The sequence below is a fragment of the Canis lupus genome, chromosome 3, assembly GCF_003254725.2.
Source record: "Canis lupus dingo isolate Sandy chromosome 3, ASM325472v2, whole genome shotgun sequence".
NCBI classification, from domain to species: Eukaryota; Metazoa; Chordata; class Mammalia; order Carnivora; family Canidae; genus Canis; species Canis lupus.
The window spans coordinates 74297761-74319530 of NC_064245.1; the positions used below are offsets into that span (position 1 = coordinate 74297761).

General features: G+C 43.2%; 1 protein-coding gene and 1 pseudogene across 8 annotated transcripts in view; one reads left to right on the plus strand and one right to left on the minus strand.

The window, feature by feature from the left end:
* TBC1D1 (TBC1 domain family member 1) overlaps nt 1-21770 on the minus strand; it is a 237908-nt gene that overhangs the window by 90432 nt on the left and 125706 nt on the right. For all 8 annotated transcript variants that reach the window (XM_025438017.3, XM_025438018.3, XM_025438020.3 and 5 more), the window contains 4 exons: nt 19182-19273; nt 10437-10547; nt 3053-3181; nt 1526-1612 (listed from right to left, as the gene is read on the minus strand). In XM_025438017.3, the coding sequence (XP_025293802.1) occupies nt 1526-1612; nt 3053-3181; nt 10437-10547; nt 19182-19273 (419 nt within the window). The remainder of the gene's footprint in view (nt 1-1525; nt 1613-3052; nt 3182-10436; nt 10548-19181; nt 19274-21770) is intronic.
* Nucleotides 16116-17289, plus strand: LOC112653756 (BRCA2 and CDKN1A-interacting protein-like; annotated as a pseudogene).

Genomic DNA, 21770 nt, shown 5'->3' on the forward strand with positions numbered 1-21770 from the left:
CTCCCAGGTAAGTTCCTAAGGGCAGGGGCTTTGTTCCACTCATCTGTGTGTCGCAGATTAACCATACTATTTCCAAACTTTAAACTGTGGGGTAGAAGCCAGCATGTAATGGATGTAGGTCAGATGATGCTCCATCCCACTAGATTTTAACTCAGAAAATCATATTTAGAAGTCTGGTGTTTAGAGCCTCACTCCCCAGAGGGAGTCCACAAATTTGCAGCATCGACACCACCTTGGAGCTTGTCAGAGATGTGGCATTTCAGGCTCCACCCCAGGCCCACTGAACCAGAATCTGTATTTTCGCCAGAAACCCACTAAAGGTGCAACTGAGAACGTGGTAAGCACACTTCTAAAGCAGTGTTTCGCAAGCAGTAGGTTGCAGGTGGTAGTATCAATTTCAATGGTCCACCATGGACATTTTTAAAATCAAAAAGAACCAAAGAAAACAATATGTACCCCAGGTTCTTTGCGATAAATATTGTTTTGTGAGATTTTAATTCTGGATGCAAAGTGTGTACGTATGTGTGTTTATGAATCATTCCGCAATGTTAAATGAGTGTCTTGCTGTTGACTATGGTCTAAAAACTTTGAAAGCCACATCCTCAGGAGGAAACTCAGAACTTGAGTTCTATGGTCAGGAGCTGGCCTCCACATCCCTTCCCTCTCTCTTGCATCTGGAGGAGCTTTGGTAACAGAAGGAAAGCTGTCCTCCCTAGTGCAAACCCCAGATCCATTTTTTGGTGGTTAAAAAAAGCTGAAGATGCTTAAGTGCCCTAGAAAGCAAGAAATTTAAACAAGGACACACGCAGGTTTGGTACCTAAGAGAACCGTTGACTTGTTCATGATTACAAAGCTGTGCTTGCTGACAGACCCAAAGGGGGAAGCTTGATTATCTATTTATAAAAACAGTAATATTTAATTATAATCCCAGAGGCAGCCAAAATGTAAAAGTACATTCAGAGATTCAAATTGCGGGATCCCTGGGTGGCTCAGAGGTTTAGCACCTGCCTTCAGCCCAGGGCGTGATCCTGGAGTCCCGAGATCCAGTCCCATATCAGGCTCCCTGCATGGAGCCTGCTTCTCCCTCTGCCTGTGTCTCTGCCTCTCTCTCTCTCTCTGTCTCTCATGAATAAATAAAATCTTGAAAAAAAAAAAATTCAAGTTGCAAACTTCATGGAATTCACAAACTCACTTTTGAGGTTTTCCCAATTTCAATTTTTTTCAATTATTTTTAAAATTGGGCAAGAAGTCCATTGATTGCTTTGTGATAAAGTACCTCTTAGTGGTCTAAAATTGTGATCTTGCTTCTTATCAAATGGCCACCTGCTTTATTATGTGAAACTCTTAAGTTACAGAACTGCAAGACCAGCCCTCCCCCTGCACCAAGAAGTCTGCAAGCACCAAACTTTTCATGATGTAAGATACAGGGCTTCCTGTAATCCTTCTGTAGGCTCTGTAGGCAGCAGATGAGCACAACCCATTTGCTGATTTCTTCAGGGAGTCACAGAAAGGGAAATGTGCTTACTTTGCTCATATTACTTAAAGTGCTAGACATGGAGCTGTCCAGATCCAGGCTGGCGGAATGTTCCTGGAGGCCTCTGGCTTTATTACCCTACAAAAGAGAAGCAGTCAAGTTATGATCCCTTAGGCTTGTGCAAAGGCATCAGGTAGAGGCAGCTTGGTCTATTTAAACAATCTCAGGAAAAATGCATCTACTGAGAAAAGCTGCTGAGCGCATATGTGCATTAAGATAATCAACATTTTGGTTTTGTTTTTTGTTTTAATAGCACAGCAACCTAAATGTTCCCGAACACCTTGTGGATTAGTCATTTGGCAGGGATGGCGGAAGGAAGAAGAGGCAATCTGTGAAGAAAAGAAAGCACTAAAGCAAACACACTCAGCACCTCTCTCCCCTGAGTCCCAAGCTGTCACAACACACCAGCTGTAGGACACTCAGACAACATTCTATCTGTTCGGGAGCTCTCAAAGGTGGCCACCTGGCTTTGCAAATGGATTGTTTTTAATTTTAAGGATGTTGCAAAATTCTGAGAAAAACCGTCAAACAAAATAAAATTTAACTAGAACATTATTGGTTCAGATGGAGTGTTTCATGAAATCAAAAACAAAAAACAAAAACAAAAACAAAAACACCTCTGTAAGATACTGCAAGCTCCAGAAAGGTGTGACACCTTGAAAGAAAACCAAGCTCTGATTTCTCAGGAGTGCCACCACAGGTTATCTATACCCCTAGGGTGGGGAGCACACAGCACGTAATTTCTTAAGGAACTCCCAGATTGGGGTATATGTTTACTTCGCTCTTCCTATATAGAGCTGCAGTCTGCAAACCTGTCTGTAAAGGGCCAGATAAATCTCTTAGGCTTTGTGGGCCATATGGTGTCTGTGGCAACTACTCAACTCTGCACAAAAGAACTAAGAATATAGATAAATGAATGCATATGGCTCTGTTTCCAAAACTTTATTTACAAAAACAGGAGGTAGGTGGCATCTGATCTGAGAGCCACAGTTCACTGACCCGCCACAGAGTTCCAGACTCGTACCAGCAGTGGCTGACAGTTAATGGTTTTTTAAGCTGTGCCTGGTGGCACTCAGGGGGATGTGACCCACACTTTACTACGTCTAATCTATTCTCTTCACAGAGACTGGCCAATGAATAACATCCTTTTGGGAAACAAAAAATACCATGCTATATAAGAAAATTTCTTTTAACCTAACTCAAGTTAAAAACTGAAAAAAAAAAAAAACAAAAACAAAACTGAAACGTAGGTAACATTGCTTTAAGACTGAGAGGACATTAAAAAGGTTTTTACCCCTCTATACTTTATAACACACACTGATGGCACAAAAGCAAAGAAATGAGGGTGTCTGGTTGGCTCAGTTGGAAGAGCATGCAACTCATCTCAGGTTCATGACTTTGAGCCCCACGTTGAACACAGAGGGTACTTAAACTTTTTTAAATAAGGGCATAGAATTAAATCGTATGTCCTCTTAAAAAGTGATTTTAACTTAGATTAGGAGAAATTATGCTACTTACCCGGGATAAGATACTTTCTAAAGACTCTGTTAAAGATCTCTTTGCTTTGTTTTTCAGCATATCTAGCCTAAATCGAGTGGCACTAGGTGGCAACTCACTTCCAATATTCTCTGCTGCAATCTGTGAGGTCTAAAAAGTGAAACAATGCAAAGTTAGGTAAGTCACTTACACCTTCCTTCCTTCCTTCTTTTTCTTTTTAAAGATTTTACTTATTTATTAGAGAGAGAGAGAGAGAGGCAGAGACACAGGCAGAGGGAGAAGCAGGCTCCATGCAGGGAGCCCGACGTGGGACTTGAACCCGGGTCTCCAGGATCACACCCTGGGCTGAAGGCAGCGCTAAACTGCTAAGCCACCAGGGCTGCCCTCTTCCTTCCTTCTTAAAGGAATGATAAATGATGCATCTTTTTGACCCCAGGCCATTATTCTGATCCTCTGACCACACTTCATCTGCTCCTCGATGGCATGGCTACAAGTCGAGGAAAGTCTGCCTCAAAGAGTTGCTCCAACTGCTCCAAATGAAACAAGGAAATGTGCTTGGAAACCATTCAGTTAACAGAGCTGGAGAGCTTGGACTCTGTGCTCGGATCAGAGAGGTGTCACTCACTAACTGGCCCTAAACAAGTTACTTCCTCTGTCAACTCAGACTCACCTCAAGATCTAATCATAACCCTGTGCTGAGACTGAAACAGGTAAATCATGTAAAGCACTGAGCAGAGCTTCTCATACCAAGGTGGCCAGTATTAGCTCTTCAAAGTAAAATAACTTACTTTTGGGGGAGTTTCTGAGGCTGAAACAAATAATCAACTGAAGAATCCACTCCATAACCCTAAATTAATACCTTCTTTGCTTTCTATGGAGCTCTGTTGTCTCCATGTCTTCCTCTCTCCCTCCTACTGCCTCCACCACCCCTTCCCTCTGCACCCACGCTTGTCCCCCTCACTGACCCCAACAGGAAGCTTCCAACACAATGGCGTTTGGATGTCAACCATGAAATGAGGTTTACTGTTATTCGTTAACAAAGAGGTATGTTTAAAAAAAAAAAAAAAACTAAAAAAAAAACCTCTGGAGTAAACTGCTTCTTACTTCTATGGATTCTTCCCTGATTGCTTCCTGCTGGACAAAGTTTTTTTTTTGTTTTTTTTTGTTTTTTTGTTTTTTTGTTTTTTAAGAAAAACAAGCACATCCACCAATACTCTAAATTCAGACTATTCTTTGTTACACATTTCAAGTATACAGAAAAGTGTACAGACCAATTTGACACATGCATCTGCACCATTCCCACTCCCCAACCCCCCAGCTTTGGCCAAGTGAACACGAACATGTTGAGAGCAGTGAGAAGCACGGGCTCTGGAGCCCATGCCTAGGTGAGGTGTTTCTCTGCGGCTCCCTAGCTCTGTGGCCTTGGAGAGGTCATTATGGGCCTTTCAGTTCCTCCACCTGCAGGCTGAGAACACAGAGCACTTCTGAGCTTCAGATGAATTAACACACATTAAAGCACTCAGAATATACCTGACACTCAGTATAACATGAGTGATCGTGATTCTTAGCTACTCTGTTTCCTATGTCTAATGGAAAACTTTACAGACATCTTTGATGCCTACTAGAACCACTCTCCATTTCCCAGCTGCACAAATAACCCACTCCTGAATTTGGTATTTGTCAACTGGTATTTTGTACCTTTACATTTACGTATGTATCCGTAAACCATATATGGTGGTTTACACGTAGATGAAACTTCAAATGAATGTATCATCCTATACATACTCTCCCATAAATACCTTTTGCCTTCCAATGTTGTTTTTGAGACTTATCTATGGTGACAAATGTTCTTTGATTCACTCGCTTTAATTACAGTGTAGTTACAATGTAGTAGCTCACTGTATGACAACATAATTTGTACACATTCCTGTGGTTAAACATCGATTCCTTTTTGCTTTTACAAAGGAGACTACACTAATCTCTCCAGAACATAGCTCCTTATCACACGTGTGAAGGTTTCTGCAAGGTAAATAACCAGAACTATCCTTGCTTAGTCACAAGATCTATGTGTCTTCATATGTACCAGATACTGTCAAATTTTCCTCCTCTAAATGGTACTAACTCATAGTCCCAGTATCAGTAAACGGGAGTTCACCTTTATCTGGTATGGTCGGATTTTTCAATTTCTGCCAATTTGATGGGTATAGATGGTCTCTTAATTTGTCTTTCCCTAATTCCCATCTGATTATGCTTTTAAATTTTATTTTGTTATTTGCTGGTCACAGATACTATGTCTTCTTTGAAATTGATGAAATCCTAATTCATCAATGAATGTCATACATGTTGCAAGGCATGAAAGAGAGAGAAATGGTTCTGATAAGAGCTACCTTTGGCTTCATGCAGTCATCAGAGTTTTACTTCCGTGAGAATTAGAATATGCATTAAGAGAATGGTGACCAGCTTAGAAATTCCTTTAAGGGAGACTGTCATTTATCTTTGTGTTTTCATAGAGTATACTGAGCATGTTCTGCATACTTCACTCTCACTTGTTGAAGAATGAATGAATGAGCAATGATCACTGGGCAGGCCCATGGGAAACACATACCTGAAGCGAGACTCACCCAACGGATATTGACTCAGTGCCTACTATGCACCATGCACCATGGGCAGGAGCCTTACTCATTGCAATTGGTCCTGTGTAATCATTTACCAAATATCAGGGCCTATCCAGACTTGCAAAAGACTCCAGAGCAAAGGGAAGGATCCACATAGGTCCTTGGGGGTCTGCCCTTGACTTGCCACCAGTTCTCTCCCAAAGTTAAAAAGCTGTGGGCCTGCTTCCAAACTCTACCAAAGTTTCCATCAAGAAGCAGCATTTTGAATGGATTGTTTTGATATATAAAGAAAACACTGGCTAGAAGACCAAGTACACAGTAGAAAGTATATACAACTGCACTTTTCCTTTTTTTTTTAAACCAGGCCTAAGCAATAAAAAAATAAATAAATAAATAAACCAGGCCTAAGAATGTCTGTACACTTAGCTCAGTATTTCCTCCCCCTTCTTCTACCACCTAACAAGACACTTTCCCAGGTCTATCACCACAATTCTAATACAATTTGAAAATAATTCATGTTTAGAAAATACATTCCTTATTTAAAATAAGCATCTAGAGATTTCTCCTTTGAAGATGATGCTGGTTCTTGGATAAGTTTCCAAATTAGGGCCCTTGAGCAAATCTCACCAGTCATCACATTGCCCATCCCATGACGGACGGGTGAACTCTACACATGGAAATCTGGAGCCAAGTTTGTAATTATGTGGCTACCCTGAAGTATCCAGGTCAGAACCACCATCCCTTGGTGCCACGGCATACCCACTAGCAGTCCTATTCGGAACAACTAGCACCCACAAGTTGTGGAGGTGTCCATCAGAAGGAGGATAAAGAAAAACTATGGTCCTGGCACACGAGAATAAAAAGGAACAAACTAGTGATCCATGCAATGCCACATAAGAGGAGCAGAAACATCAGGCTAATGAAGGAACAAGAACTAAGAGACTACATGTTGTGTGAATCTGTCTGCAGAAGTTCTAAAACAGGCAAAATTAATGCATGGTATAAATAATCAAAACTGTGGTTGCCTCGGGGAGAGGCAGTGAGGACTAGCAAAGACGTACCGGGGTACATTTTGGCGTGGAGGAAGCTCTCTCCCTTGATGGGAGCATGGGCTGCCTGAATGTATGAAGTCCTCAAAACTCAAGATGTAGTGCACTCAGATCTGTGCAACTTACAGGATGTAAATCTCAAAAAGAAATTGTGAACAAATATTGTGAACTACAGCTAATTACATGCACATTAAAGAGTGCTGGTATCAGACATTTACTTTAAAAGTCATCAAAAAGAAGGTGAAACAAGAGTTGAAACAAGCAGTAGTAGAGTAGTTATAGAACATTAAATTTTGGAGCAGCTCGGGTGGCTCAGCGGTTTAGCGCCTGCCTTCAGCCCAGGGCGTGATCCTGGAGACCCGGGATCGAGTCCCATATCAGGCTCCCTGCATGAAGCCTGCTTCTCCCTCTGCCTGTATCTCTGTCTCTCTCATGAAAAAATAAATAAAATCTAAATAAATTTATTTATCTATTTATTTATTTTGTTAAGTATGCTCCTAAAAGGCATAATGATTAAGACAGTGCCCTTGGACCTGAGACACATTGGCTCTGCCATTCCCTAACGTGCTGCTTGACCTCTGTTCCCCATGTCCTCGTCTCTAACAACAGAATTACACCACCTGCCTCATAAAAGTTGTAGAGGAGCACCTGAGTGGCTCAGTAATTGAGCCTCTGCCTTCTGCTCAGGGCATGATCCTGAGGTCCTGGGATCTAGTCCACATGGGGCTCCCTGCATGGAGCCTGCTTCTCCCTCTGCCTGTGTCTCTGCCTCTCTTTCTGTGTCTCTCATGAATAAATAAATAAAATCTTTAAAAAAAAAAAGTTGTAGAAAAAATGGAATCATTCAGGTAAAAAATTAGAACTCTGTCTGGTACATGGCAAACATTCAAAAAGGGGCAGCTGATTGAATAGTACTAATTTTTGGCACCAGCTCTATCCAGACAAGTAGAAACGATACATCTGCTGACTAAAATGCGACACCTTCTAACTTTAGTACTTTACAGCTCTTTGCCCAAAGCCATTCTTCCTTTTCCATTAGAACAAAACATCATTTGGTTTGTTTGCTATTTTGTTAAAATGGTTCCTCTGACGACTATCCAACACTACCATTTTAGTCTTTGAAAAGCACATACAGCATCACCACTAGCTCTGAGAACTGCAGCCCTGAGTCTGCCCAGTGTCTTCTGTCTACTTTTTAAGGCTGGTGGCCAGAGAATTTCATTGTTAAAGCCATGGCTCTACGCCTCTCTCAGTCAGGTCATAACACATTTCCAAAGGCTACATGAATTTTTAGGTGCAATTAGAATGTAATGAAATCCATATAGTTACACTATTTAGTAGCAGAAAATGAGAGCAGGAATCTCCTGGTGAATCTCAAAGCTTCATCAGATCCATCTAAAAGCCACTGCTGCTCTGAAAGCCCAATCCTCAGAGCCTGAGAGGATGTCCATCCTGGGGGAGACCCAACCACAACTGGGGATCAGAGCAACTTCTTTTTTTTTTTTTTAATAAATATGGATTTTTTAAAAATTTTTATTTATTTATGATAGTCACACACACAGAGAGAGAGAGAGAGGCAGAGACACAGGCAGAGAGAGAAGCAGGCTCCATGCACCGGGAGCCCGACATGGGATTCGATCCCGGGTCTCCAGGATCGTGCCCTGGGCCAAAGGCAGGCGCCAAACCGCTGCACCACCCAGGGATCCCCCAGAGCAACTTCTTTATAGGCACAGATATGAGCCTACTGGGTAACAGGATGTTTAGAAAACTCTAAGAGAAAGCGCTGATGGCTCTACTTTGTGAGGCTTGTTCTCCGTGACATTAAACTCTCTAATGTTTTCAAATGGAAAAAGAAAAAAAAATAAATCTATTTCTCCACTGGACTAAACTATACCCAAATTACAAAGATACTACTCTGTTCCCTAAATATCAGTTTGTACTTGGGTCAAAACTTTCCACCCACCATAAATGTTTCATTCCCCTCGAGCAGTTATAAATTATTTCAAAATTATCAATTTCCTGTTGGGACAAGAGAAAAAAAAATTACCAACAGGGAAACACTATTAATGGCACAAAAGAAAAAAAAATGGAATGGAAACAAGAAAAGAAATAGGCTGAAAAGCAGCAGAGAACTAACTGTAAGCGTAGGCTGGGTGGCCCACCCAAGTCAACAGAGGAGCACAGAACTCCCATGCAATCTTGCGGAGGGAGGAATGGGAACAGACAGGGCACCTGTGTTAGTGTGGGAGGGGTAGTGAGGACTAGCAAAAAATCTCCCTGCTAAGAGATGCTATGGTTGGCCAAGGAGATTAAAAACGTCAGACACTGTACACAGGCTCTGTGTGCTCAGGAAAGGTTCCTGATTGCCAGGGCCAACCGGAGGGTAGAAATCTGGGGAGAGTTGCCAGGTGTTCACCCAAGTAAAACCTTATTACGCTGAAGTGGCCAGAAAAGCAAAGGTGTTTTACAGGGCGAGGGCACACCACTGAGCATTAAGGCCCCTATAGAACGCATCAGTTAAGCATTTCATAAAAAGGCAATACCCTGGGGGTGCCTGGGGGCTTGGTCAGTTAAGCATCCAATTCTTGGTTTTAGAGAGTCCCATGTAGGGCTCCGTGCTGGGCATGGAGCCTGCTTAAGATATTCTCTCTCTCTCTCTCTTTTTCCCCTCCTTCCCCACCTTCTTATACTCTCTCCCTCTCCAAAAAATAAAAATAAATAAAATAAATAAAAACCTGGGGTGCCTGGGTGGCTCAGTCAGTTAAGTGTCTGTCTTCAGCTCAGGTCATGATCTCAGGGTCCTGGGATCGAGCCCTGCATTGGACTCCCTGCCCAGTGGAGAGCCTGCTTCTCCGTCTCCCTCTGCCCGCCCCCACTTGTGCTCACTCTCTTGCTCCCTATCTCAAATAATAAAAATTAAGTATTTTTTTAAGTCAATATACTTTTGGAAAATTAAGAATTTTATGAACATCTTTCAGTGATTCTTCTCTAGATTTTCTGGCTTACAAGTAACTTAAAAACAAAATGCACATTTGAAGCTACACTGGTTATCACGAATTGACTTACACAGAGTCTAAAGGACATAAGAAAATGATCCGTGACACCTTGTGTACGGAATCACACACCCGGAGATCTTCAAAGAAGAGACGTGCAGGTAGCCCCAACTTTGGCACAGCACCCCGAGACAGGACAGCTGAACAATACTTGTGCACAGGAGAGGAAGGCAAGCAGATTTTGGACCTCCGCCATGCGAAATGGAATTAATGCCAGTTCTGTGTCTGAAGAGCACATGAGCCAGGCTCTCTAACACTGTACCTGATTTGTCAGTAGTGCTCCCTTCCACGCACAGAATATTTATATTACAAAGAATCTCCAGGTACTTCATATAATTCTGAAGGCAGCTGTGCAATGTCATTCCCATGTACCAGGGAGCAAAATGAGGGGACAGACTCGCTCCCTGCAGGTCAGGCGCTTGTGACAATATCTACTCTTAAACTTCATTCTTGAAGCTCTACAGCAGCCCTCTTGTTGAAGTGCCTCCTCCACCCCCACTATGACGCAGCCTGCAAATTCTCTCACCTCCTCCAAGCAGAGTCTAAATATTTTCAAATTTCCCCTACATGTGCAACAAATAAAAATACAGGGAGGAAAAAAAAGGGTTTCAGAACTTGAGAAAACCCTCAAGAGTCTGTTTTCCTCAGCATCCTGGTAAAATTAAAAGAAGGGGGGGAAATGCCATACCTGCTTTATCTCCCCAATATGGATGTGAACTTTTTGTTTCTCTTCATATAAACATCTCAGGAAAGAAATAATCAATTCATTCTCTCGCTGCTCACTTCTTGGTCTCGATTTCTTAAAAAAAAAGAAAAGAAAAGAAAAAGAATATATTACATTTGTTTTTAATTGTCAATATAAATTGCTAAACCAGTGCTTTTGAAAATGCGAACAGCTTCCATTCACCCATTGTAATGGGTGTTCTTACCCAAGCACCTCACTAGGGGGCACTAAGTATCTTAGCTAGACAGGGAGACCATTCCTAAGGGACCCTGGACCCAGGGAGCCAGATTTAGCTTCTGACCTCTGATGTCCTTATACCTAAAATAAATATTTTACATCAGATAGAAGCACAGACAAAATATTTAATAGTCTTGAAAAACAGAAAAGAATAAAATCTGGGTAAACATGCAGAGGTCAAGAGCCATAATGACTACATGTTTATAAACTTTGATGGCTAGGGAACTGGAAAGGAAAATAGAAACTGGTCCAGGGTCATGGTCCCACACATCCAATGTGCTGTTCAGCATGAAGCGCTTTCTGCAAGCCCTGCAAGGCATAAACTTGCACACAGGATTTCATGGCATAGACTCACTTTTTTTTTTTTTTTTCACTTTCTCTTTTAAGGAAATTCTCCCTACATCTTTTATTTTTCAGATAGGTATAGTGGCAAAACACAGAGGACTAGAAATCAGGGTATGCAGGTTCTGGGTGCTGCCTAGAAGTGTGACCAAAGGTGAGTCATGTAATCTTAACTTCCTCATCTGTTTAAAGAAAAATCATGCACAAAATAAACTCCAAGGTCCCAAATTCTTCAGATCTGAAACATCAGTGTTCATTTTTAGAAGACCATCGAGTTTAATGTATTGTTTTCTTTGAATGTGAAGAAAAATGTTATTCTGCAGAGTGTCTATAAACCTTGACAATATGTTTTTCATAGTGAGATTATCCATTTTCTTGCCCTCCCCCCTCTCTCCCTATTCCAAACTTCTAGCCTGCCCTTCAAAACAAAGTTAGGGTGTAATAAATGGACTATACAAGCATCTAGTCTGGATCAATGCCACTCTTAGCAACCGCCTCCTTGAACCACCCTAGAAACAATTATTTTACCCTTCATGTCACAGGTTTTAGAAGCAAAGGTCTAACACTAACCTAGACCTTCTGGTATTCCCTCTCTTTAAAAAAAAAAAGATCATGGGGATCCCTGGGTGGCGCAGCGGTTTGGCGCCTGCCTTTGGCCCAGGACGCAATCCTGGAGATCCGGGATCGAATCCCACGTCGGGCTCCCGGTGCATGGAGCCTGCTTCTCCCTCTGCCTATGTCTCTGCCTCTCTCTCTCTCTCTCTCTCTGTGACTATCATAAATAAATAAATAAATAAATAAATAAATAATAAAAATAAAAAAAAAGATCATTTGAAATGATAAGTTGTTCCTGTAACTCAAGGAAAAGATAGTAAATGATTAGAAAGATTGTTTTCATAGAGAATTTCCTGTTCTTTAAGTTTCAGATTTAAGGACTATCTGAGAACATATGTTCTCAATCTTGATTCCACGCCACAAGCCTTGATGTTATAAAGTTTTACATGTTTTATGCAACAAGTGTATTTTTCTTTTTTTTTTAAGGATTTTTTTTAAAGATTTTATTTATTTATGCATGAGAGACACAGAGAAAGAGAGGCAGAGACAGGCAGAGGGAGAAGCAGGCTCCATGCAGGGAACCTGATATGAAATTTGATCCCAGGACCCTGGGATCATGACCTGAGCCAAAAGCAGACATTCAACCACTGAGCCACCCGGGTGCCCCAACAAGTGCATTTTTCCAAAGAAAAGTTCCCATGAGATCTTCAAGAAAGGAAAGGGAGAGTCAAGTGCCACAATCCCAACTTTATACTGAGTACCCCCTAAGATGATGATGGAAATACTGTGACTCTACAAGCCCAGGAGGCAAGAGGAACTCTCATTCATTGTGGTGGGATTGCGAAGTGACCAAGAGCCATTTTGGGAGCCAGTCTGATGGCTTCTTACAAAACCGACCATGCTCTTACTGTACAATCCAGCAAATCACACTGCTTGATGAGTTGAAAATTTATGTCCATACTAAAACCAACATACAAATGTTTATAGCAGCTTTATTTGTAACTGACAAAACTTAGGAGCAACCCAGATGTCCTTCAACAGTGAGTGAATAAACAAACTGTGACACCTCTATAAAATGGAATATTATTCAGCACTAAAATAAAAAGAACTCTCAAGCCTGAAAAGACATGGAGGAATTTTATTTTTTTTTTATCTTTTTTTTTTAATTTTTATTTATTTATAATAGTCACACAGAGAGAGAGAGAGAGAGAAGCAGAGACACAGGCAGAGGAAGAAGCAGGCTCCATGCACCGGGAGCCCGACGTGGGATTCGATCCCGGGTGTCCAGGATCGTGCCCTGGGCCAAAGGCAGGCGCCAAACCGCTGCGCCACCCAGGGATCCCGACATGGAGGAATTTTAAAGGCATGTTGTTAAGGGGAAGCCAATCCACTGTACTGCACACCGTATGATTACAACCGTACAACATTCTGGAAAAGGCAAAACTAGGGAGACAGCAAAAGATCAGTGGAGGCCTGGGTGGGGGGGGTACAGGAGGAATGAACTGATGGTGCATAGAGGACTTTTAGGATAGTGAAAAACAAATCTGTATAATCCCGTAATGGTGGATACATGCCATTATACATTTGTTAGAACCCAAAGAATGTACAACACTGAAAGTTAACCCTAAAGTCAACTATGGACTTTAATTGATAATAATGTAACAATATGAGCTAATCAACAGGAACAAATGTACCACACTAAGACAAGATGTTAATAATAGAGAAAACTGGCCTCAGGGTAAGGGTGGGGTCTGAGAGGTTTTATGGGGAATCTGTTCAGATGGACAGAAAATGAGACATCCAAGCACCATGTACTATCACAGTCACTGCCCATGAAACTGAAGCCAAGGACCCAAAGCTGCATCACTGAGCTCATCAAACATCATAAAGGAAAGTCACTAAGCTCAGAAATCCACGTCCATGATGTCCTGCAAGGTCAAAACATAAATCCTTCCTTAAAATACTGAAACATGATTAGGGCTACTCTTCTACTGAGTTAAAATGATTAGCAAGGTGTCTGCTCCTAAATACCTCTCATATGGCTTCACTACCCTCCCACAGTGGCAAATCATTCCTTTCTACAGGTGATTTAATTTTATAAACATTCATTAGTCAGAGAGACAAGTCTGAGGAAAATGATGGGTAATCAAGTTGGATAGCATCACTCTCCATCAAAAATTAACTTTCTTGTAAAAAATCAATCTGCAGGGGATCCCTGGTGGCTCAGCGGTTTGGCGCCTGCCTTTGGCCCAGGGCATGATCCTGGAGTCCTGGGATCGAGTCCCACATCAGGCTCCCTGCATGGAGCCTGCTTCTCCCTCTGCCTGTGTCTCTGCCTCTCTATCATGAATAATAATAATAAATAATAAATAATAATAATAATAAATCTTAAAAAAAATTTTAAAAAAATCAATCTGTAATGTCAGAGTCAGGATGCGGGGGTGGGGGTCCCTTGGGTCAATACAGAGTCGGGTTTGGGGGGTGATTTTGAGGAGCTAGAAATGCGCTACCTCTTAATCTTCATGCTGGCTGGCTGCACAGGTGTATTCATCTATAAAAATTCACTGAAATACACACACCACTGATTTGTGTGCTTTTCTACTGTTCTATTTCATTTAAACAAATACAATTGATTGCTTAAGAGTAACAAAGAGCCAACTCTGCTACACGCATCTTGACCTTATTTCTTTGAGAAGGCTTAAGAATTGGTTGCAAAGGTGATTGAAAACTGAATTTCCCACACTGATGAATACCAGAATGCTGAGAGTCTATGGTCTTCTGAGGATACTACTTAAAATGGCAATGCTCACTTGGAGACGCTATTTTCTGACATCTTTCAAAAGTCATAAACAAATCATATACGGGGCAGCCCAGGTGGCTCAGCGGTTTAGCGCCGCCTTCAGCCCAGGCCGTGATCCTGGAGACCCGGGATCGAGTCCCACGTCGGGCTCCCTGCAGGGAGCCTGCTTCTCCCTCTGCCTGTGTCTCTGCCTCTCTCTCTCTCTCTCTCTCTCTCATGAATAAATAAATAAAATATTTTAAAAATCATATACGAAATAATTTTAAAGCCATGGAAAATCCACTGGAGTCGATATTCTTCACAAAGTGGAGGGGAAAAAGCTCCTCTATTAATCTTTACAATCTGTGAAAAATCATCTTTAATCCATTATTGACACCTACTGAGTACGAATGTACTTGATTTATCTACTCTCTATGAATTCAGCCATTCCCTGAAATACACTTGTTCAGAAGAAGAGAATTGGACTTTTGAGACATTTTCTTTACTAGTCCTACTTCGGCTTGAAAGCACTGAGGGGGACCAAGTGACCTGGGCCACGGCACCGCGGCCTGGGAAGAGAGCAGGACCCCTGTGCACCACCTGCACAGCTGCACAGTTGGATATGCTTGAAAATTAGGCATTTCATAAGGTCATAAATTAAAGAATGGCTCTGAAGTGTCATGAGCCCTCTCACAAAAGGGTTCATAGGACCACATGTTTCTCTGGCACCAAGTTGTCTCAGCGTGCTCAAAGTCAGCTCACGTGCAGTGGTGTCAGCCTCCTGCGACATTTCCACGGCTATCACGGATTTCTGTTCTTCAAGTCCTCTGTGCTCTGCACTTTTTTCCTCTGTATTAAGCATTTATTTACAAAACACTGATTATGTATGCTTTAACAACGAAGTAATCATGTACCATTAATTTGTCTTATGAAGATCTGCCAGTGGAGAGTTCTTCAGAAATAAATTATCCTCCAGAAAAACTGTACAAAGGAACGTGATTAACCTTTCTATTTACCTTTTCTATTTCTTTCTTTCTATTTACCTAAGCCACCTTTTTCTTCATGCTCTTTTTGAAAGGTATGATTTCAAACGCATTAGCTGGCAGTGCTACCTAGAAAGAACTGGGTTTATAAAATGCTTTACAGAACCAAGAATGGTCATTGAAAATAATACAGCAAAACCTCTCAAGCCATTAGAAGAGCTCCGTGTCAAATTTGTATCCAAGGAAGAGCCGCACTCACGATGATGGAGGACAAAGTAAGAGCTGGCTTTTCACAACCAGTGTCATTTCCTTTTAGTCTTTAAGCCAATTGACTAACAGAGCCTTCTAGAACAACACATAGAGGCCCCAAGGTATTAACTGCATGCATTAAAAAAAAAAAAAAAAAAAAAAACTTGTGTCACTTTTCTCTAAAGTCTCTTTTCCATAACGTATTGGATGGATGTCTAAAAAGTTACATGAATGGGATCCCTGGGTGGCACAGCGGTTTGGCGTCTGCCTTTGGCCCGGGGCGCGATCCTGGAGACCCGGGATCGAATCCCACGTCGGGCTCCCGGTGCATGGAGCCTGCTTCTCCCTCTGCCTGTGTCTCTGCCTCTCTGTCTCTCTCTGTGTGGCTATCATGAATAAATAAATAAAATCTTTAAAATAAATAAATAAATAAATAAATAAATAAATAAATAAATAAATAATAAAAAATAAAAATAAAAAATAAAAAGTTACATGAAGATGGCGTCCAGGCCCAAGTGGCACGCGGTGGGCAGCGGGGCCCCACAGCCCCCGGGCGGCCCGGCCGTGCACGCCGAGGAGGAAGAGGAAGACGGAGTGGAAGATGAGGACGAAGACGAGGGAGAGAGCGACGAAGACGAGGATGGAGACGACGAGAGCGTCGACGAGGAAGTGAATGTTGAATTTGAAGCTTATTCCATCTCCGACAAGGATCATGACGGAATTAAGAAATTATTGCAACAGCTTTTCCTAAAGGCTCCTGTGAACACTGCAGAACTAAGTGATCTCTCAATTCAACAAAACCATATTGGGAGTGTGATAAAGCAGACGGATGTTTCAGAAGACAGCGATGACGATGTGGATGAAGATGAGATTTTTGGGTTCATAAGTCTTTTAAATTTAACTGAAAGAAAGGGAACCCGGTGTGCTGAACAAATTAAAGAGGTGATCCTGAGCTCCTGTGAGAAGAACTGTGGAAAGAGTTTGGTGGAACAGCTGGATACACTTTTAAACGACTACTCCAAGCCTGTGGGCTTTCTCCTCAGCGAGAGGTTCGTTAACGTCCCTCCTCAGATTGCGCTGCCCATGCACCAGCAGCTCCAGAAAGAACTAGCAGAGGCACACAAAACTAACAAGCCGTGTGGGAAGTGTTACTTCTACCTTCTGATTAGCAAGACGTTTGTGGAAGCTGGAAAAAATTCCAAAAAGAAAGGGAGCAACCAAGAAGAGAAAGAGGAGTAATGTTTGCAAATGCAGAGGAAGAATTTTTCTATGAGAAGGCCATCCTGAAGTTCAGCTACTCGGTGCAGGAAGAGAGCGACACTCGTCTGGGAGGCAGGTGGTCCTGTGAGGACACCCCATGAAGCCCTTGTGAACCGTGATGTTGATTCCAGGTGACCGGATGAACGAAATCATGGACAGACTGAAAGAGCACCTCTCCATGTGACCCATTTCCCATGGACAGTTGTTTGTGATTTTGTGTTTGTAAAATTACCAGAAAACAGCTCTCAGATTTACTGAAAAACTCACGACTTTATTCAGAGTAAGGTCCTCTACAAAAGAGTAGGGTTCTGTCCCCTGTGTCTGTGACACATTTACAAAATAGTTTTAAAAAAAAAAAAATTTGGTCAAATTATGAATGATTAAAAGCTTTTCCAATAAGAAGGAAAACATGAAGTCGTAATTTAAAGAACTCAATAAAAACTTCTATTTTTTTATTTAAAAAAAATAAAAAATAAATAAAAAGTTACATGAATCAAAGAGAATCTCAGAATCACATCCATTAGGAATTTCTCATTGCTGAAGAACACTTTAATACCTATGCTGATTTATCACACTGTTTTGAGATGGCTACACAGTGCTATCTAAATAAAAAATAAAACTCACATTAGGAGAGGAAAGATGTGCATCTCCTAAGCTTGCTGCAAAGACATTCCCCAAAGTGGCTTGACGGCACAAGACCAGCAAGCAGACCGGCATCACATGCAAAGGCCCCAGCCTCCACTGTAAATGCGTTAACACAAATTATCCGTCCATTTATCAATCCCAAGTACAAATCACACTAAGTTCTTCTGACTACTGTGCACTCAGAACTCTAAAGATCCTTTAAGAATCTTAAAGTAGCCTGTCTCAAGTCAATTCAGAAGAAAACAGGAAAATTTAAAGGCAACTGGAAATTGTGAAGGTTACATTCTAAGCTACTTACGAAATTTTTAAAAAACCTTCCTGTGCTTTTTCTCTGAACATGTGTCAGTCCTGCCAGAAAACAGACCCTGCACCCAGTGAGGAGGCAGAGAGAACTTGCGATCCAGGGCTGCTGGCCTTCTTGGTTTGGTTAGTGCCTCCTCCGAAGGACCCCTGCTGCTCTTCCCCCACCCCCCACCCCCCCCCAAAAAAAGATACGTATTCTTTGTCCTAATATGCTTTCCTCCCTACAGAAGTGCCAGGAAACCACAGAAAACGCCCCATGGCTAAAGCAGACGTGAAATTTGTGATGAGCTCATTAAGGATTCCTAATGAGCACACTACGGGCATGCCAGCACACGCAGCATGGTTTCCCCGAGATACGGTGCATCTACGTGCAAGAGCCAATTTCCAGGTTTAACACAGAAAACCGACGAGCCCGGCCTCAGTTTTGCAGTTTTGTTTTTACACTTAGGCTTGACAGACGGTTCTACGTAGATAACATCATCCCAACTCACTTCCAACACTGAGGAAGAAAGGCAGGAACGATTACTGACCAGATTACTGATCAAGTTCACGTACAAAATGCGGTCTCTGCCCACCCCCACACTTTGGGGCTGCAACCCAGGGCAGGAAGGGGCTGGAAGACGCCTCCTGCAGAGCAGAGCAGTGCTTGGGGACCAAAATCCACGCCTTCCGTCTCCTGGGCTGAGGGATCTTTCCACTCTGCAATTTCCTTTCTCTCGTTCCAAACTAGTGTTTTGGGTTTTGTTTTGTTTTGAAGATTTTATTTATTTATTCATGAGAGACACACAGAGAGAGGCAGAGACACAGGCAGAGGGAGAGGCAGGCTCCCCGCAGGGAGCCCGATGTGGGACTCCATCTGAGGACCCCAGGATCATGCCCTGGGCCAAAGGCAGCTGCTCAACCACTGAGCCATCCAGGCGTCCCCCAAACTAGTTTTTAAAAGGGGAGTCCTAGGGACACCTGGGTGGCTCAGCGGTTGAGCATCTGCTTTCAGCCCAGGGCGCGATCCTGGGATCCCGGGATCGAGTCCCATGTCAGGCTCCCTGCATGGAGCCTGCTTCTCTCTCTGCTGTGTTTCTGTCTCTCTCCGTGTCTCTCATGAAAAAATAAATAAAAATCTTTAAAAAAAAAAAGGGGGGGGGGGGAGTCCTATTCTGGGTTGGTCATGTTCACCTGGTGTGAGCCTGCCATCTGACCCGGCCCCTACCCTGGGGCTGTTAAGCGTAAACCAAGAAGAACTCGGAGCCGTGAGAGCTCTGGTGTGCTATCTTTCATACATACCTCTATCTCAGGAGAGGTGAGAGGTAAGCTGCTCACCTCTGCCTGCAGTCTACAAATCAGAGACCAGTACTTTACCTGAACCTCCTCAAAAATAGTTGCTTGCTCCTGATTGGTTAATGTTGTCAGGTGCTTCTGGAGTTCTAGTTTGGTTTTGGAAGAATTCATTCCTATTAAAAAAGAGAGAGAGAGAGAGAGAGAGACATGAGAACACTCCATGGAGAAGTCACAGGGCAGAGTAAAACCTCCGTCCCCGTGCTTCTTACATCCTTACCCACCTCCCTCAGGCTTCCGATGTTTACGGACGTTCTTCTCAGTGCTAATGTTCATGATGGCAATGATGACAACTGACATTTTTTAGTTGAGCCCTTGTGTGCTGGGCACGGTCTTAAAAACCCTGGGCCTGCCTCATTTAACACTGAGAACAATCAGTGAAGGGGATTTAGTTATCCCCATTTTACAGTTAAGGAAACCGGGGACCCAGAAAGCTGACGTGCTCTCCAAAGACCAGCACGTGGGACCCCACCTCGGTCTGCACGATGCCGAATTGCTTTTTTCTCCACCACTCCATGTTAAAACACCTCGCACAGTCAGAACACTGACCTCAGAAAACAGATTCTCATGAGTATTTATATATATGTATACTTGACAACTACTGCTCAATTTGAAATATGTTTCTCTTCCATGGGAGGCTCCTTCACATAAAACGGATTCGTGTGGCTAACAATGTTCGTTTTATCACCCCTTGCCTATTAACAGTCAGAAGCCCATCTAATGACCATTGCAGAGGATTGCAAGGAAAAGTTATGAAGTCACACTCTTCGTGCCAATGAGAATCTGATAACTTTGGAAAGTTCTTTCCCCACGCAAATACGGCTTAGATCCTGTTTTGCCTTTTCCTGGTGCCCGAGATAAATGTTGCACATGCTGAGAAGATTGAGAACGAAAGGATCTGCTGACCTAACTACCGTGGGAAAACTGCGGCTGAGGACTTTTATTCCAAGGGCAGCCCTCACCTCACCCACCTGCTGCAACTCCCTGCCCCTCCTCCCAAGGCTGAGCCACTGGGCAGGTGCTCGGCCAAGGCTCTGCCCCAGAGAACAGTGTGAGTGCATCTACACGGCTAAGGATGGCGGGGAGGGGACACCTCTGAAGTCTGGACCCGGGACTTGGAAATCAAGCCTGTGTGTTACGGAGGTGTCTGCTGAGGTCTAGAGAAACCAGGCAGGAGACTAGTCAAGTCAGGAGGCCAATCAGTAGCCAAGCCTGCCCCGGAGCTGCCACCCCTCCACCCCGGCTGGATGCAGAGCCCCCATCCTGCTCACATCTCTGGTGGAAGCTGTTGTCCCTCAAACTGCAGGGGCCTTCTCAGCTTCCAAGACACCCTTCCTCCCAGCAGCAAACCACCCTCCACCCCTGCTCCCCCACTTATGTTTTGCCAAGAAGGTCCTATAAAAATAAAAGCCAATACTTCTTAAGTGATCGCTATGGCGCTACACTCAATGCTATGTGCATCGTCTCAATCCGCAAAAAAATCCCTGAAGTGGGCACCATGTTTAGGAATCCCAATGTATAAATGAAGAGGCACGGGCAAAGTCTAGTATTTTGTCCCAGGCCGTTGACTAAGTAAGGGACAGACATGTCCATTTACCTCCACAGACAACCCTTAAACTCTCCACTGCCTCCCTCAGCCCAGAGTCAAGTCGCCTGACCCACGGGGGGAGGAGGGGTGTTCAGGTACTCTTCTGGCAAGCTGGCCGCTCATACAAGCCAGGGAAACAGAGAGATGGTTTTACTGCACTAACTACTTAAATGGTGAGTCAAAACAGTGTTTAAATTTGCGAGTAAAATACACTATCATCATTAACCAAGAGCCCTCTCCACGGGTCTCCTACACAATGTAATCAGCATCCTATTTTGGACATCTGGGTAATTCTTTGATGAGACACTCACGTGTGGAGAGAACCCCCGAGCTCTAAGAAAATTTCAACCTATTATACAACAGACTAATTGTATAACAGGCAAATTACACAATAGACTATACCCTTCTGACAATCAGGCCACAGTACAGACTCTTCTTCATATTCAGGGGGCCTGAAGAGATTCTTTGACAAGTTTTATCCCTGCCCTCAGGATGCCTCAGCTCATCAGGTCCCTCTTGCCACACCTCACACTGGGGGGTGAGGTATCTGACCCCCCCTGCCCAATGCCCCTGTGCCTGGCTCTCCTGTCCAGGTTACAGTGAGCCTTCCACATGGCTTCTCAACACGTCAGCCACTCCTGGCCGGTTTCTACAGCAAGAAGGTGGAACCCCCGCCTCCACATGTGATGCCGAACCAAAGGCTTACAGGGAGAAAGGGACGCGAGGAAGAGAAAGAGGTAACCACAGTCAAGGGCATTCCAAAACCCTAATCCCTCCAGCCCAGCTGTTACAGAGGCCACCTTCACACAGCTGGAGCAGAAAAGGCTCTTATTTAAGGGAGGGCTGACAAACGGCTTTGCTTTGCCAGAGACTCAGGTCAACTTCTTCTCCTTTTTAGTGAACATACAATTCATTCTAGTAATTCCCCAAATGCTCTGCTCAACTTTAAAATAAGCAAAATGCTGGGACGCCTGGGTGGCTCAGGGGTTGAACATCTGCCTTTGGCTCAGCTCATGATCCTGGGG